The sequence below is a fragment of the Dermochelys coriacea genome, chromosome 7 (genome assembly GCF_009764565.3).
Source record: "Dermochelys coriacea isolate rDerCor1 chromosome 7, rDerCor1.pri.v4, whole genome shotgun sequence".
Taxonomy (NCBI): Eukaryota; Metazoa; Chordata; order Testudines; family Dermochelyidae; genus Dermochelys; species Dermochelys coriacea.
The window spans coordinates 107,929,845-107,947,719 of record NC_050074.1 but is presented as its reverse complement, the minus strand read 5'-3'; the positions used below and the strand labels follow the sequence as shown (position 1 = coordinate 107,947,719).

General features: G+C 41.1%; 1 protein-coding gene across 4 annotated transcripts in view; it reads left to right on the top strand.

Moving 5' to 3' along the window:
• The window catches only part of TACC2 (transforming acidic coiled-coil containing protein 2), a 180,784-nt gene that overhangs the window by 10,586 nt on the left and 152,323 nt on the right, over positions 1-17,875 (top strand). For all 4 annotated transcript variants that reach the window (XM_043518272.1, XM_043518275.1, XM_043518274.1 and 1 more), the window contains exon 3: positions 11,372-11,559. In XM_043518272.1, coding sequence (XP_043374207.1) covers positions 11,372-11,559 — 188 coding nt within the window. The remainder of the gene's footprint in view (positions 1-11,371; positions 11,560-17,875) is intronic.

Below are 17,875 nucleotides of genomic sequence, written 5' to 3'. Positions count from 1 at the left end.
TTCATTCAAAGAAAAAAATAGCATCCACCCATTCCTTGTGTTTTAAGTACAAATTTCTACTTTAAAAACTATCATTTTAGTGGTGCCTGATCAAGAGCTTACTGATCTGTTGGGGAAACTGTCAGACCTCTTGGAATTTTGTAATACAATACCATGGCAGCAGCTAATGCTGTTGCTAGGGCTTTAAATCAGACTGGGAGATTCAATGAGTGTTCAGGGAACCGTATTGTGAATAGAATCCAATGTTGTATTAAAACAACTTTCTGATTCAATAATGTTTGCCATAGTATAAAGGTGGATTTTACTGGATAATTTAAATCTCTTGGATTCTAAAATCATTTAATAATAGACTATTCTTGTAAATCATTGGTCTCTTTAGCCCCTGGTCAAACAGACTGCACCAGAAGAAAACAATTATTGGGATACTGAAAGCTGATCTTTGTACATATGCCTTGTGCTTTCATATGCCTTGTCCTTTTGGAAGGATTAAATACAGTCCCTATTATATTTCCTTTTCCAGAAGAAATAAGTTTACTCCCTTAAGTATAATACAGGCTTAAAGAAAAATGCAGTATTGAGATATTTGCTGTTTCTTCTGATATTTGTATATCCTCAATGTCAGTCACTCTTAACTCTGACTTTTTTCTGATTTAATGGGTTAAAAAGTCTTTTAAAAAAATTCTCATCAATTATCATTGAATAAAAATAAAGAAAATGTCATGCTCCACTGACTGGTTAAATTGCAGTGGAAATTGCAGTGTCAAATCACTTCAGAGACTTCAAGAGGTCAAACAAGTAGTAATCTTTAATTTCATATGCGTGCTTTCTTTTGTACATTTTGTGTAATGAACGCTATTCATGGTGAAAAAAGAATTGTGGTGGAATCCGATCCTGTAACTTTCTACCTGAACAAGAATGTATTGAGGGGAAAATCTAGTACAGCAATTTGTTTGCATATCTTCGTGATTGAATTCTGAACAAATTGACAAAACAGTTGAATTTTGTTTCTCTGCCGCTCGGCATAGACTCACAAGGTGCATATCCTTTTATGAGGGAAAAGTAACAGTGAACTAGAAATCTGCTAACACAAACCTACTTTAAAATGCAGTTCTTGATCACTTAAAAGGTAAAGCTCACCTTTTGGTTTAAAGACCTACACCTTGATTGTTGTGGGTTTTTTTTAAGATCCTGATATTGGGCCCTGTTAGCTATTGAATATTAGATATTGAAAATTTAGTTGCCTGGCTATGTGTTCTTTCCTAACTAGATGAGAAGTGTTTTTTATTTTCCTGTCATTGACGATGTTCCAGACACCTGCCAGTGTGGGAATGTCAGGGCAAGAATGAGATTTGCATTCAAACTGCTGAGTACCATTGAGCCAATATATACATCTATGTGCACTTTATGCTTGTTAGAACAGCTATATTCAGAAAATATATAACATGGCCAAGTTCTACCCTCAGCCAATTAGAGTGGTACAGGAAAAGTTGAAGGCTGATTATAGGCCATAATCTCTTAAATACTAAGTCACTGACAATAGAAAGATATTTAGAAAAAATATTAGAGCCAGCATTCTAAACTGAATTGGATTAGTCCAGAAGATTTTCTCATACTTATTTACAGTGGGGAAAAAAAACTTCTAAATGATTTATGACTTTCAATTTGTGCCTATAGCTAGACTGTGGAATCATATTCTCATTACTTTTGTTCTTGTCCTCTCACCCCTCTTCCTATTACTGTTTGTTACACACATTTTTCATTGCTTCTTAGTTTAATAGGTTATAAAATAATTGGGACAGGGCCCAATGCACCTTCCTATATGCCTCGTACAAAGAGGACCTAACCTTGGCAGGGGCCTCTGGGCGCTACTGTAATATAAGCAAGTACATAATATAAATTAACATGTGTGCACATAGGTAACCTATAAGTTGTGAAAAGAAAAGGAGTACCTGTGGCACCTTAGAGACTAACAAATTTATTAGAGCATAAGCTTTCGTGAGCTACAGCTCACTTCATCGGATGCATTTGGTGGAAAAAACAGAGGAGAGATTTATATACACACAGACACACACAGAGAACATGAAACAATGGGTTTATCATACACACTGTAAGGAGAGTGATCACTTAAGATAAGCCATCACCAGCAGCAGGGGGGGGGGGAAAGGAGGAAAACCTTTCATGGTGACAAGCAAGGTAGGCTAATTCCAGCAGTTAACAAGAATATCAGAGGAACAGTGGGGGAGGGGAGGGTGGGAGGGAGAAATACCATGGGGAAATAGTTTTACTTTGTGTAATGACTCATCCATTCCCAGTCTCTATTCAAGCCTAAGTTAATTGTATCCAGTTTGCAAATTAATTCCAATTCAGCAGTCTCTCCTTGGAGTCTGTTTTTGAAGCTTTTTTGCTGAAGGATAGCCACTCTTAGGTCTGTAATCGAGTGACCAGAGAGATTGAAGTGTTCTCCAACTGGTTTTTGAATGTTATAATAATTGACGTCTGATTTGTGTCCATTCATTCTTTTACGTAGAGACTGTCCAGTTTGGCCAATGTACAGGGCAGAGGGACATTGCTGGCACATGATGGCATATATCACATTGGTAGATGCGCAGGTGAATGAGCCTCTGATAGTGTGGCTGATGTGATTAGGCCCTATGATGGTATCCCCTGAATAGATATGTGGACAGAGTTGGCAACGGGCTTTGTTGCAAGGATAGGTTCCTGGGTTAGTGGTTCTGTTGTGTGGTGTGTGGTTGCTGGTGAGTATTTGCTTCAGATTGGGGGGCTGTCTGTAAGCAAGGACTGGTCTGTCTCCCAAGATCTGTGAGAGTGATGAGTCGTCCTTCAGGATAGGTTGTAGACCCTTGATGATGCATTGGAGAGGTTTTAGTTGGGGGCTGAAGGTGATGGCTAGTGGCGTTCTGTTGTTTTCTTTGTTGGGCCTGTCCTGTAGTAGGTGACTTCTGGGTACTCTTCTGGCTCTGTCAATCTGTTTCTCATCATCAATCAGCTCTCGTCCCCTAATGCCCCTACTCTATTTGCGCTACATTGATGACATCTTCATCATCTGGACCCATGGAAAAGAAGCTCTTGAGGAATTCCACCATGATTTCAACAATTTCCATCGCACCATCAACCTCAGCCTGGACCAGTCCACACAAGAGATCCACTTCCTGGACACTACGGTGCTAATAAGCGATGGTCACATAAACACCACCCTATATCGGAAACCTACTGACCGCTATTCCTACCTACATGCCTCTAGCTTTCATCCAGATCATACCACTCGATCCATTGTCTACAGCCAAGCGCTACGATATAACCGCATTTGCTCCAACCCCTCAGACAGAGACAAACACCTACAAGATCTCTATCATGCATTCCTACAACTACAATACCCACCTGCTGAAGTGAAGAAACAGATTGACAGAGCCAGAAGAGTACCCAGAAGTCACCTACTTCAGGACAGGCCCAACAAAGAAAACAACAGAACGCCACTAGCCATCACCTTCAGCCCCCAACTAAAACCTCTCCAACGCATCATCAAGGATCTACAACCTATCCTGAAGGACGACCCATCACTCTCACAGATCTTGGGAGACAGGCCAGTCCTTGCTTACAGACAGCCCCCCAATCTGAAGCAAATACTCACCAGCAACCACACACCACACAACAGAACCACTAATCCAGGAACCTATCCTTGCAACAAAGCCCATTGCCAACTCTGTCCACATAACTATTCAGGGGACACCATCACAGGGTCTAATCACATCAGCCACACTATCAGAGGCTCCTTCACCTGCGGATCTACCAATGTGATATATGCCATCATGTGCCAGCAATGCCCCTCTGCCATGTACATTGGCCAAACTGGACAGTCTCTACGTAAAAGAATGAATGGACACAAATCAGACGTCAAGAATTATAACATTCAAAAACCAGTTGGAGAACACTTCAATCTCTCTGGTCACTCGATCACAGACCTAAGAGTGGCTATCCTTCAACAAAAAAGCTTCAAAAACAGATTCCAACGAGAGACTGCTGAATTGGAATTAATTTGCAAACTGGATACAATTAATTTAGGCTTGAATAGAGACTGGGAATGGATGAGTCATTACACAAAGTAAAACTATTTCCCCATGGTATTTCTCCCTCCCAGCCCCCCCTCCCCCCACTGTTCCTCTGATATTCTTGTTAACTGCTGGAATTAGCCTACCTTGTTTGTCACCATGAAAGGTTTTCCTCCTTTTCCCCCCTCTACTGCTGGTGATGGCTTATCTTAAGTGATCACTCTCCTTACAGTGTGTATGATAAACCCATTGTTTCATGTTCTCTGTGTGTGTGTGTGTGTGTGTGTGTGTGTGTGTGTATATAAATCTCTCCTCTGCTTTTTCCACCAAATGCATCCGATGAAGTGAGCTGTAGCTCACGAAAGCTTATGCTCTAATAAATTTGTTAGTCTCTAAGGTGTCACGGGTACTCCTTTTCTTTTTGCGAATACAGACTAACACGGCTGCTACTCTGAAACCTATAAGTTGTGGTAATGAATAATACAGGGATCAGCAACCTTTGGCTCGCAGCCTGTCAGGGAAATCCACTGGCGGGCCGGGATGGTTTGTTTACCTGCAGCGTCCGCAGGTTCTGCCGATCACAGATCCCACTGGCCACAGTTCACCATTCCAGGCCAATGAGGGCTACGGGCAGGGCGTCCAGCACATTCCTTGGCCCATGCCGCAGCCCCCGTTGGCCTGGAACGGCAAACCGGGGCCAGTGGGAGCTGCGATCGGCTGAACTTGCAGATGCTGCAGGTAAACAAACCGTCACGACCCGCCAGCAGATTTCCCTGATGGGCCACATGCCAAAGGTTGCCGATCCCTGGAATAGTAGATGTCACATATAAAACAACACAAAACCCTGCCAAAATCATTCTAGTCCCAAAGTATTCTGGGAAGCAACAGATTTTCTAGTAAAATTGGATGTTCATGACAGTGCAATATGACACCATACAGGATCTGGAAGAATCAGGTTGTGATGCTGCAAATGCGTAACATGGACATCAACATTGTTTTTGATCAGGAGTATTTACTACCAGTATTATGTGTTTTGGTGACGATACTTTGGTAATTTTGCTATCTAACATGCTGATGAGCAAGAATTTTTTTCAATACCATAATCAGGTCCACCCTATTTATTAACTTCAGGTTAATCATGCTACTTTCAGGATTCATTGGCTTTGGCTGTAAATTTAGAGAACATAAGCTGTCTCTATAGGGAACAGTTTTGATAAATGGCTTTGTACATAGGAGACATCCCCCATTACCCTTTGGCATTGAAAGTGGGATGACTTCAGGTCAGTAGGACACAGAGGATTTGTAATTTGAAAGAGACTTGTGAGTTAAAGAGCTGATCTTGTGAAAGAGATTAATTAGGAATGAGGAATAGATACCAGGACCATAGTGGGTTAATGCCTTAATTCATCACTGCATTCCTCTCTACCTGCCTGAGCCTGAAAGTGGGACATCCTGACAGAAAATGTAGTGCTGAAAGCTACCCGTGGTTCCTGTGCATAGATTGTTGTTGTTCATGATTTGTAAGGTGAGCCAAAAGGCTCAATCAGAATAAGGGCCCCATTGTGCGAGTTGCTGTACAAATCCAGAGGGAGACATGGTCTCTGTCCCAAAGCGCTAGTACAATCTAATAACTTTTTAAGTAATCTCAGTTTCCTGATTTAGCATTCTGATATCTCCAATTTAACCTGAATGGTCATTGTGAGCAACTGTTTCTCCACATGCAGTACCCACAACTGTGGAATATCAATAGCCTCAGTCCTCTTTCCCATCCTGATCAACACTTATATAAAGGCGCTGGGAGATCTGGGGAGACTACACAGGTTTTAGTGCAAGCAGACAACAGCCACTTCTATCTACATTAAACACAGAGAGCACAGTCTCCCCCTTTATTGGCTGAAGTCAGCACCTTGATTAAAGCAGTTGACTAAAATTGATCCCAGGAAACATTAAGTTGATGTTAGAAGAAGAGGAAATTGTTATGCTATACAAAGCACACAGGATCTTTTATAAGAGAGAAGGCAAATGCGCCATATTTATTGAAAATACAACAGTTAGCATATGCTTTTCAGTCACACACACACATACATCATGCACACAGTCCTGCCAGTTGATGTTTTTATAGTTACCAGTCTGGAGTCTGGATCAATCTAGTGGGGAGCCAGATTGGTCAAAGAGGGGAGGCGGGCTTTGTCGGTCGCGATCCGATGCTCCTGGAGTCAGCGGCATATTAATGCCTAGGCCGACAAAATTGCAGGGGCAGCAAATTTATAATAGTAGCCAGAGGCTGCTTCCCCCAGCACCAGTTCACGGCCCCAGCACCTACTCCACCCCTTCCCCGCCTCCCTTTCCCACCCCTTCCCACCCCATTGGTCTCCTTCCCCAAATCCCCAACCCGGCCCCGCCTCCTCTCCTGAGCGCACCGCATTCCCCTCTCTTCCCCCCCTCCTTCGCTAACCTGTTTTCCGCACAAGCACTGGCAGGGAGCGGGGAGATGCAGGACCCGGCGGTGCGCTCAGAGGAGGAGGCGTAGGCGGAGGTGAACTGGGGCGGGGTGCTGCTGGGTCGGGCGGCAATTATTTCAGGGTCTAGGGGTGGCAAAATCATTAATCCGCCACTGCCTGGAGTAGTGGCAAGATGAACCCAAAATCCCATGGCAAAGCACGCTGTTCTTATAGTTCTTTTTCTTTGTTGAAGTCTGTGGATTTTGCTGGTTTCAGAGTAGCAGCCGTGTTAGTCTGTATTCGCAAAAAAGAAAAGAAGTACTTGTGGCACCTTAGAGACTAACAAATTTATTTGAGCATAAGCTTTCGTGAGCTACAGCATCCGATGAAGTGAGCTGTAGCTCATGAAAGCTTATGCTCAAATAAATTTGTTAGTCGCTAAGGTGCCACAAGTACTTTTCTTTTTTGTGGATTTTGCTGTGTCAGTTTGTGACAGGTTACTCCTTAATTGGTGTATCTTTTGATGTAAACATTCCAAAACACCTCAGAGAGGGTCATCCTGTATTTACAAAAAGAAAAGGAGTACTTGTGGCACCTTAGAGACTAACAAATTTATTAGAGCATAAGCTTTCGTGAGCTACAGCTCACTTCATCGGATGCATTTGGTGGAAAAAACAGAGGAGAGATTTATATACACATACAGAGAACATGAAACAATGGGTTTATCATACACACTGTAAGGAGAGTGATCACTTAAGATAAGCCATCACCAGCGGGGGGGGGGGGGGGGAGGAGGAAAACCTTTCATGGTGACAAGCAAGGCAGGCTAATTCCAGCAGTTAACAAGAATATCAGAGGAACTGTGGGGGGTGTGGTGGGGGGGAGAAATACCATGGGGAAATAGATTTACTTTGTGTAATGACTCATCCATTCCCAGTCTCTATTCAAGCCTAAATTAATTGTATCCAGTTTGAAAATTAATTCCAATTCAGCAGTCTCTCCTTGGAGTCTGTTTTTGAAGCTTTTTTGTTGAAGGATAGCCACTCTTAGGTCTGTGATCGAGTGACCAGAGAGATTGAAGTGTTCTCCAACTGGTTTTTGAATGTTATAATTCTTGACGTCTGATTTGTGTCCATTCATTCTTTTACGTAGAGACTGTCCAGTATGACCAATGTACATGGCAGAGGGGCATTGCTGGCACATGATGGCATATATCACATTGGTAGATCCGCAGGTGAAGGAGCCTCTGATAGTGTGGCTGATGTGATTAGACCCTGTGATGGTGTCCCCTGAATAGTTATGTGGACAGAGTTGGCAATGGGCTTTGTTGCAAGGATAGGTTCCTGGATTAGTGGTTCTGTTGTGTGGTGTGTGGTTGCTGGTGAGTATTTGCTTCAGATTGGGGGGCTGTCTGTAAGCAAGGACTGGTTTGTCTCCCAAGATCTGTGAGAGTGATGGGTCGTCCTTCAGGATAGGTTGTAGATCCTTGATGATGCGTTGGAGAGGTTTTAGTTGGGGGCTGAAGGTGATGGCTAGTGGCGTTCTGTTATTTTCTTTCGATGAAGTGAGCTGTAGCTCACGAAAGCTTATGCTCAAATAAATTTGTTAGTCTCTAAGGTGCCACAAGTACTCCTTTTCTTTTTGCGAATACAGACTAACACGGCTGCTACTCTGAAACCAGTTTACATAGTGGCTCAGACCTTCAACATTCCTTTAATCTAATTAACATAGACACAATACAAGATCCCATCTTTTACTTAGTAAACCTTAAACCAAAGAAATGACTAGAGGGCAGTTTATAATGCATATAGGAAACAGATCCCAGTCTCAGACGGTCATTCCCTTCTGTTATTCAAAAAGGGTGGCTGACAGAATTAATTCAAAGTTTACATCAATTTTTATAGTACAATTATAAAATCCTGTCCCAACAAAAGTACTTAGAAGAACAAGCTTCTTCTGTAACATCCCCAAACTGTTGAAAGCATCTGCACAACGACTGTTAGATTGATCTGTTCCCTTGGAGTTCTTTTATGTTTCTCTGTGCTACTAGAGGCCCAAATAGTTGTGGCAGCAAAAAAAAAAACAACCCACATCCATCTGATGATTACGCTCCATCCTATTGGACAGAGAGCTGCCAACTATGATACTCGTATTTGTGACCGGGTTTTGATTATTGCAACTCGTCATATGTAGAAGTAAAGCCACAGACACTGAGAAAAGCTACAGCTAGTACAAAACACAGCAGTTTATTTGCTTAACAGCACAGCTTGCTGTGAGCATATCACCCTGGTACTCTACTCTCTGCGCTGCTTTCCATTTAATTAAGTCCAGTTCAAGGACTGATTTTAGAATAATGGTGCAAAGACCTCCAAGAGATTAGCCCTAGCTCCCTGAGAGCTCCTTTCCTGCCATGACCATAACTGTTGTGCAAGGTTTTGTTCCACTGGAACTACGAAACTGTCAACCAGCAGAAGAAAGGTTCATGAGTGTGGGAGTCAGAACATTCAGGTGATTGGGACTTAGGCTGTACAGCTTGCTCCTGCAAGAGTGAGATGAAGACAGAGATCACGGTTTCCCGAATTAAATGCAAAACACATTTCTTTAATATTCCTTTCTCTCAGTGAATTCTTCATACACACACACACACATATGTATACGCACCACTCTGGTAGAAAGAAATTTTCTTTTTAAATCTTGGGAACTACTCAGATACTGTAGTGATAGGAGCCATATACAAACCCAAACCGATGAAAAGCCCACAAGCTGAATGTCCGTACACACAATAAACAACCCTAGAGCCGTCAGCCTATCCCAACTGAGTGTCTCTGGCTCTCCACTCTGACCATGAAAAGTTTGTGTTGGTGTGACAGTGCAGAGTGTTAATGTGAAAAGTCTGTGTTGGCATGACAGCACAGCATGTTAACATGGAAAGAAATGTGGTTTCATATGCAAAGTCTTTCTATAATTAAAATGTATCAACTTCATTAGTCAATGAAGAAAATACAAATACAAAAACCCAGAACTAGAAATCAGTCTTATATACGCATGAGGTTCCACGCAGATGCAGAGATTCGTATTAGTAGTTGCTGGTTCAGGATTGGGCCCTTTGGCTGCATCACCCGAGGGGGCGCATCAAGAAGCATTTTGCCTTGGGGAGGCAGTTCCTCCCAGAGCATCTTGGCACTTAAAACATGCGTACCTGCCTATGTATCACTTTTGGGGATTCAACTTACCTCTCCTCCCTCTATCTTATGCAGCCAGCCAGATCGACTGACCCCATAGTGAGTAGCAGGTCCAGAAAAATGGCCCCATGTCCTCTCTGCTCATCACCTTTGGTGGCTTTTGCATAGATGGTGCAAGGTGTAGGAAGGCTTTTTGTACCCTCCCTTCACTGAGTAAGGTCCAGGCAGAATTCGACTCTGAACGGATAACATATCGTAGTGCCATCTAGGAATGGTTCTTGTAAATAAATGTGTGTAGATATTGCGATGACCTTGCAACTTGGGCTGAAACTTGAGCTCTGAAGCCCTCCCCCCTACCACCACCACCATGCCCCAGGCTTGAGAGCTTCAGCCCTAGCCTGAGCTGCAATGTCTACATAGGTATTTTTAGCACATTAACCCAAGCCCCGCTACCACAAGTCCGTCAACCCCAGCTGGGAGGCTTGCTCCTAGAAGCACTGTAGACATACCCTTAAAGCTTCAGTTGGGTGGGTGGGACAGTGGCAGCCTTCATGCAGAAAATAATACTTAGGACAGCTTCTCTTGTGAATTGAAATACAGGTTTGTCAGCCGGGAAGCTAATATGTTGAAATATCTGAAACCTTTTCCATTTGTAGGAATGTGAGTGGGGAGACTAATGTGAGTGGGGAGACTCAGGCTTATGGAAAGCTACTGTAAATAAAAATTCATGCTATATTGATATGATCTCTTGTGCTGCCAGCAAGGCTGCATGCTTGGCCTGCCGAATCCTCAGTAGAGCCTGCTCGTGCTCTGGGCCAGGTTCTCCTCTGACATCCATTTACAGCTGTGAAAAGTGGGTATAACCTGTTACCAAGTCAGAATGACATTTCAAACCCACTTTGTGTGGGTGTGAATGATTGCACAAGGTACACCGCAGAGGAGAATCAGGCCTTCCTTTTTTTGTTTTTTGTTTTGTTTTGTTTTGTTTAACTTCAATTATCCAATGCCAAACCTTGGATCTGAACACTCTCTTGTAATATGGGGGAGAATTTGAAATCTGGCTCTGAATATCTTGCTTTGGGTCCTAGGCTGATTTATGCTGATTTATTTTTATATTATTTTGCAAATTGTTTGTCACCTTTATGAATAAATAAGTTATAGCTTGTTTCCATCCTTCTTCCTTCTGATCCTTGTAAATGTACTTAGCACAAGGAAGAATTTGCTGGGCTTGAGAAAGAGAAGATGCCCACCTCTTTGGGCCAGTAAATGTCTTGAGCAGTTTCAGGCTTGAACAGTTGTTGCATTCTTCTATCTATGCCCTTTTTCTTATATTTATTTTTGACTCAACAATTTCCCTCTGTTCAATATACAGTTAGGAAAAGAAAATGGCTTAAGGATGGAATCTCTGAGTTCCATCATAGTTACCCTACTCAAAAGTTTTGTCACTGTATGGAACAAAATGATGGAAGCTACATAATGGTCTACAGAATCTTATGTACTCTAGATTAGTGCTACTCAAAGTGGTGGTCCGTGGACCGGTGCCAGTCCGCGAGGCATCGGCTGCCAGTCTGCGCGCACATTGGAAAAAAAAATTGCTGGTCCCCACATCAGATAGCTTGAGAAGCACTGCTCTAGACTTTATTATGAGATACTTACTTGACCTTTTTCCTTAATGTTTCAGAATGTTTCCTCAGCCCTGGCTCTGGAACCAGGCCAGCCTCCTGGTAATGGGCAAGATATAAAAAAGAAAAAACAGGAAAAGAAGAGTACAGAAAGATCTGGTGGTCAAGACGTCTTGAATCTTCTACCTGCAACTGCTGCTGCACCACTGCCTGATAATGTCTCACCATTAACTACAAGGGCTACAAGGTAGGAAATGGCCTTTCTTTCTTCATATGGTCAATATTCAGAATGTAACATTAAGCTCTGTTATTTGAGAGATTGGTTGTGTGTCGTTACCAGACTTTTTGTTAGTGGGCAATAAATATTTAAAATCTGTCTTACTCATGGACAATCAGATGGTCTGAAAAATAGCACATCAAAAAGCAAAGGATATTAACATTAACTAAAATTATCTTTCTTTTTTAAATACATCATTGTAAATTAGTACTCTCTAGCTACCATAATAACTGTTCATCTAAATCTCCTTTGTTCATGCTAATAAAACCTTTCCTGGGGCACAAAAATACTGAGCAATGTCTTTTAGGTGCTAAAATATGACTAAGTACAGTGGTTAGTATGTGTATAATATAGGTTTTAGAAAGGCCATAATTTAGGTATAGATTCTGCCACCCTTACTCACCTTGAGTAGTACTTTACTCTCTGAATAATCACATGGAGTCAATGGACTACTCAAGGAGTTAAGTACTATGTGGTGTGATTAAGGATGGCAGAGGGTAACAGAACCTGGACTTCATTAAATAACACAGGGAGACTGCTTTCCCCTGAGACACTGATACCATCTAAGGAGAATTTGAATTCTTCTTTTCTGATGTTAGTAACGTTTTCAGCTGTTACAATGGGGAGACTGTTTAATGCCAGCATGATTTCAACAGGGTTGCATTCTTTCCAAATCATAAGCATGACTCAGGATGCAAACGATATCTACCATTCTCAAGGAGTGGCAGGAATTATTTACTGTGGTGGGCGGGGGAGGATTTTTGCAATTGTATTTACACGGACACTTCTTCAATAAAATAAAGTAGCCACCATTTGAGTACATTCTTCTTGAGCAGTAATTAAATCCTATAATATGCACATAGACTTTCCTCTTTCCCCACCAACAATAGCTTCCTTCTCTCTCTCTCTCTCAGCAGCTTTTTTACATTTTTAACGTTTTAACCAAAATTATGTTTAAAAAGGTGGTGGGTGAGAGGACACAACAAAATACTGGAAACAATGATTATCATTAAACATTAGAGATAAAAATTATTTTCATACTTATACACTACATTATATTTTAATTCTTTTTAAAAGTCGTATAGTGTTATAAATGTAACCACTTCCAATCCCTACCAAACATGCAACATGTTTTTTGATAGAACAAAATTTGGCTGTCTGAACTGTGAAAGATCTAGAGAGACGCTGCTCTGCACGTCCTCTGCAACATACATCGTGGACGGTCAGGTGGAGCAACCAATTTATTTATGTGGGGCTGCCCTGCCCTTCTCACAGCCCTCTGGCTATTACTATCATTATTTATTATTACTATTTATTTGTATTCTTGTATCACCTAGGAGCCCCCAGTCATGGACCAAGACTCCACTGTACTAGGTCCTGTACAAACACAGAACAAAAAGAGCTTACAATCTAAGTATAAAACAAAAGACAATGGGTGGATACTGAAAGACCATAGCAGAATCAGTATATGTGTGGGATTTGCAAGTCAGCTGATCTCACCCAGAATACGGTGCTTTTGTAGTGTATTAGTATACTCATTCTGGGAGCTCTGTTTCCAGAGCCTATCAGAACTTGGCCCTTTGTGGTGTTTGTTATAATACCAAGGCAAATGATTCAATTTAATTTTAAGAAGTCTTGCAGAAATAATGAAAACTTGCAAAAATTCTTCTTCATGTAATCAGTATATCTTATAACATATAATTACATTAGTAAGGTGACTGTGAATTGGAGTTACTATACAAAAGTCAGGTAGTAGCAAATATGTTTTAACAGGAACCCCCTTACGAACACAAATTTCTCAAAACTGGTTCCTGACTCATCAAGAGCCAAATAAAATAATCCAACACTGTAAGAACAATAGTGTCTCAAACTATCCAAGATATTTAGTTCATCTCTTTCTTCTTCTAAGTGATAATGCAAATTGGGAATGAGCACACAACAAATCTCTATTGTCATGCGGCAGGCTGGATGTAAGCTCCCACAAGCACAGACATTAAGGTTTTGTCTACACTGGCAAGTGAAAGACAAAACTTTTGTCTTTCAGGGGTGTTAAAAAACTAGCACCCTGAAAGACAAAAGTTGTGTCAATGAAAAGCGCGGTTGTGAACAGCGCTTTGTGGGCAGGAGAGCACTCCTGCCGGCAATGCTAACGCCGCTCATTGGGGTGGAAGTTTTTTGTCAGCCGGAGAGCTCTCTCCTGTCGACAAACAGCGGTTACACTGTGCGCTTTTAGCGGCACGGCTGTAGCGGCACAGCCTTGTTGCTAAAAGCTGTGTAGTGTAGACATAGCCTAAGAAGTAAGGTTTTGTCTACACTGGAACTTGAATGACAAAACTTTTGTGAAAAACTTGTATGAAAAAAAGATCCCTCCCCGCCCCGCCAAATGACCAATGTTTTGCAGATAAAAAGCACCGGTGTGAAGACTGCTTTGTCGGCAGGAGCGCTCTCCTGCTGACAAAGCTACTGCCACTTGTTGGGGGTGAAAGTTTTCTGTCAGCGGGAGAGCTGTTTCCCTCCGACAAACAGCACACCTTTTAGTGGCATGGCCGTAGCAGCACAGCTGTGTCATTAAAAGGTGCATAGTGTAGACATAGCCTGAGGCTATCACTGATGGCTTCCAAAAATGGTAGCCAAGGGAACCAGCTTTATAGCAAAAAGGTTTACCCAAGGGAGGCCAGTTTTAAAATCTGTTTGGCTGCTGTCTTGTGCCTGCCGTTGTGTTGAAGGCTTTAGAATTCCATTGATTATTATGATTCAATGCATACAATATTTTACAGAAAAAGAATCATATGACCATAACTACACAAGTTATTCAAAGCACTCATGTAAGGGAGTTAAGAATGAGAGAGTCTGTGACAAAACTCCATAACACATTCTATATCTGCCCCAGAGTATCATTTAATAGCAAAATTGGCAAGCGGCATGAAAAAACATCAACAGTCAAAACTGGTTTTAATAAGAAAGTTTCCATCAAAAATTTATTGGATAAATAAATAGACATAGTTCCTGTGGGACAAATTCCCAGTTTTGTTCTTGCTAACAAAGTTAAGTTAATGAAGTGTTGCACTTTCTAACGATATATGAATGAGTCTCTGCCATGTGGAATCACTTTAATATCATTGACCAGGTCTGTACATGAAAACATGTTCTTTCTTGGATTAGTTCCTAATATCACACAAAGTGTCTATATGCATCTTCAAAATCAGTGAGGCCCCAGATGTGTCATTTACATTAGTTTGGCAAAATTAACTCAAGTTGTGATATAAACTTGAGGCGGAGGAGAATTTCAAAGGCACATGTTTCTCCTCTCTGTTTATTATTGTGGTTAACACATACCACATGCAGCTACGCAGATTCTTTCCCTAGTGTATAGAGTGTCTTAGCCAGTTTATGCTTGAGTAATCATTATACAGCACACTTGCTTGGGATAACTAATGAAAATTTAAATTTCTTAAAAATTATTTTAAACTTGTTGTAAGTTACCATTTGATGTATTATGTGGGCACTTCCTGCCTTGTCTCTTCAATTTCCTGTTTCTAAAACTCAGTGTACTTTAGGATCAGAGAGAGAAAGAAATTGGGTAGGTTGGGGATTAATAATGGCTGGCACTATGTTTTAAATAGCATGGTAGCCAGCACATTTTTAAAGCGTACGGGTATTATAAACTGGTGAAATGAGGGGTATATATTTGAAAATGCATCTCCACGCACACATCGTTTTTATTAGTGGTGCTCATTACAACTGGGGAGAACTGTTTGTACCCACATCTATAACATAATTAACTTCCAAGATCTTTAGCATGTAGTAGTTCCTCCTTGCTCTCTCTGCTGTTTCATTCCCAGTTCCAAAGCATTATTGTGAAATATATTTTTTTCTTTTCAGTTATCAAAAAGCACCTTTTTATATTTATACAGTTTCAGCCTTTATACATGGTTAAGAAAAACACATACAAAACTCCACTACAATATCTATGTGTGGGCCCTTTCAAACCATTACCAATTGTGTAACAAAAAAAGGTTAGTGGAAAGATGGTATTGTAATTAAAACATGGGACTGAGAAATATGTGTTCTAGTCCCTGATCAAGGCTTGTCTACACGGTACAGCAATGCACGCTATGGGAGTATGGTTTCTAAAGTTCACTGATGAGTTGTACATTAATTGGTCCATGCAGATAGAGGTGGTGTGCACTAAAGTTTCCCTAGTGCACTTTAGCACAGTGCTGTTTGAAACAGTCCTACGTTAACGCACACGAGGGAGCCCTTAATGCACACCATTAGGGTCTACATGTTAGCTTTAGAAATCACATACCCATAATGCACTTGACTCCACAATGTAGACAAGCCCCCAAATGGGTCAGCCTGGGCAAGGCACTGAACCTCTCTGCGCATCATTTTCTGCATCTGTAAAATGGGGATGGTAATACATGTGTGTTGAAGGCTTAAAATGCTGATATTTGTAACAGAGTTTGACATCCTCAAATGAGTCCTTAAGGGGGAAAATGTTCTAAAGAGCAACAGCTGATATATCAGAAAGTTTAAATCTCTGCATAGTTCAGCAGTTAACTGTAGGCTAACATTATTGTTGCATTCTTAAGGAAGATAACTGGAAGCAATGCAAAAAGTTCAAGCAAAGTAAATCATCAGGACTCCATCCAAGAGTTCAGAAGAAATAAATGGATTTTCAAAACAATTTTCATGACATTTGCCCCCAATTTTTTTTAAATTTGAAACTTAATCAAAATTTTGAAACTTGATATATTTGACCAGCCTTTAGATTGATAAAAAAAAAATGAAGGGGGAGGGAATTTGCAAATATAATTTCAAGTTTGTGGGGGGGCTTGGTTTGTTTAAATATGAAAATTTTCAACCAACTCTTGTCAAAATGATTTCCAGATATTCTTTAAATTACATTCACTATGGGGCACATCAACCCCTTGTCCTCCCAGTTTTTGTCATGGACAGGATGAATTGAGAGAGTAAACCTGCTCAGATGGCCATAAATCTGTTTTTGCTCAGTCTCTGGTGGCTGAATGTCACTTGTCCCTCAAATATAAATCTATTTGAGGGAGGAAACTGAGTTTATCTTCATAGCAACACTTCCCTCTACTTATCAAAGCCCTCTACATTAATTCCACAGAGTTAAAGTTCCTTGGGGTTGGGAGCTATATCTAGGCAGGAAAGTGTGTACAGAAATGTTCTCAGCAGTATCATCTCCCAGCAGACCTGGAGAGGAATGCTGTCCTTGCAATTCCCGCCATTTTTCATTATTCTGCTGCAAACTTCCTTAGAGTATTTTTTATTCCAGCCATTCAGATGTGAAAAGCCACTGCAGCCAGCCTTCAGATAGGTCTTTGCCACTATGTGGGGACAGAGGAGACCTAGGAAGTTTCTCACAAGGTCTATACCTTATGGGTTTTTCTAGAGACCCACAGATCTCAGGACCTCTTAGGGATGGAGTTTTGTCCTTCTGTTGCCTGCCAAACCCTACCCACAAGAGGAGACAATGTGTAGGAACAAGGCTGTCACATTTTCTGCTTAACTATGACCTTCCTGTGGCTTTTGATGGGTTAATGATTGATCTAGCCTACTGTAATTTTGGTGAGGTTTCTCATGAATATCCAGAAATCCAGTTCACATGCTGTAAAGCATATGGGCTAAATTCTGCTCTCAGTTTTTTGCATTGACTTCAGTGGAGTTGCTCTGGTGATAACGAGTTATCTGGTGATAACAAACAGCATTTGATCCTGTCAGTGTACTAATTTCAAAGGTTATCAGGAAGAATGTGATGATATTTTGAAAATGTTCTATACAAAGTTGATAGACTCTTGTTATCTTGAGATAAATAACAGCAAATATATTTGTAAAAACCCATGTAGTGAGTGTTTTTCTTTTTCCTGCTCCAGTTCTGGCAGAGAGAGCTGGTCAGTAGTATCTAATTTCAAGAAAGGGGAATCCCAGCAAGAAATTGGGCCCAATAATCTTCTTTTTGCTGGTCTGGATATTAGTGAAGATGCAAGTTCTCAGATCCCAGCTATAAGCAGGTATAGAAATGCTGAGTGTGAATCAAAAATAACAGAACTGCTTTAGCTGACATGTGGTGTGAGTATGAGATACCTTACATTAATATCCGCAGTTCTTGTGTGTGGGCTTTCCAAACAATAAATTCATTGAAGAAGCAAAGGATTACAAACAAATTGCTTTGGTTTAAAACTACAGTTTGATACACTTGACTGGTTTTAATTATGATTTAGAACCCACAATGCTAAGAAGTACTAACATTTCATAT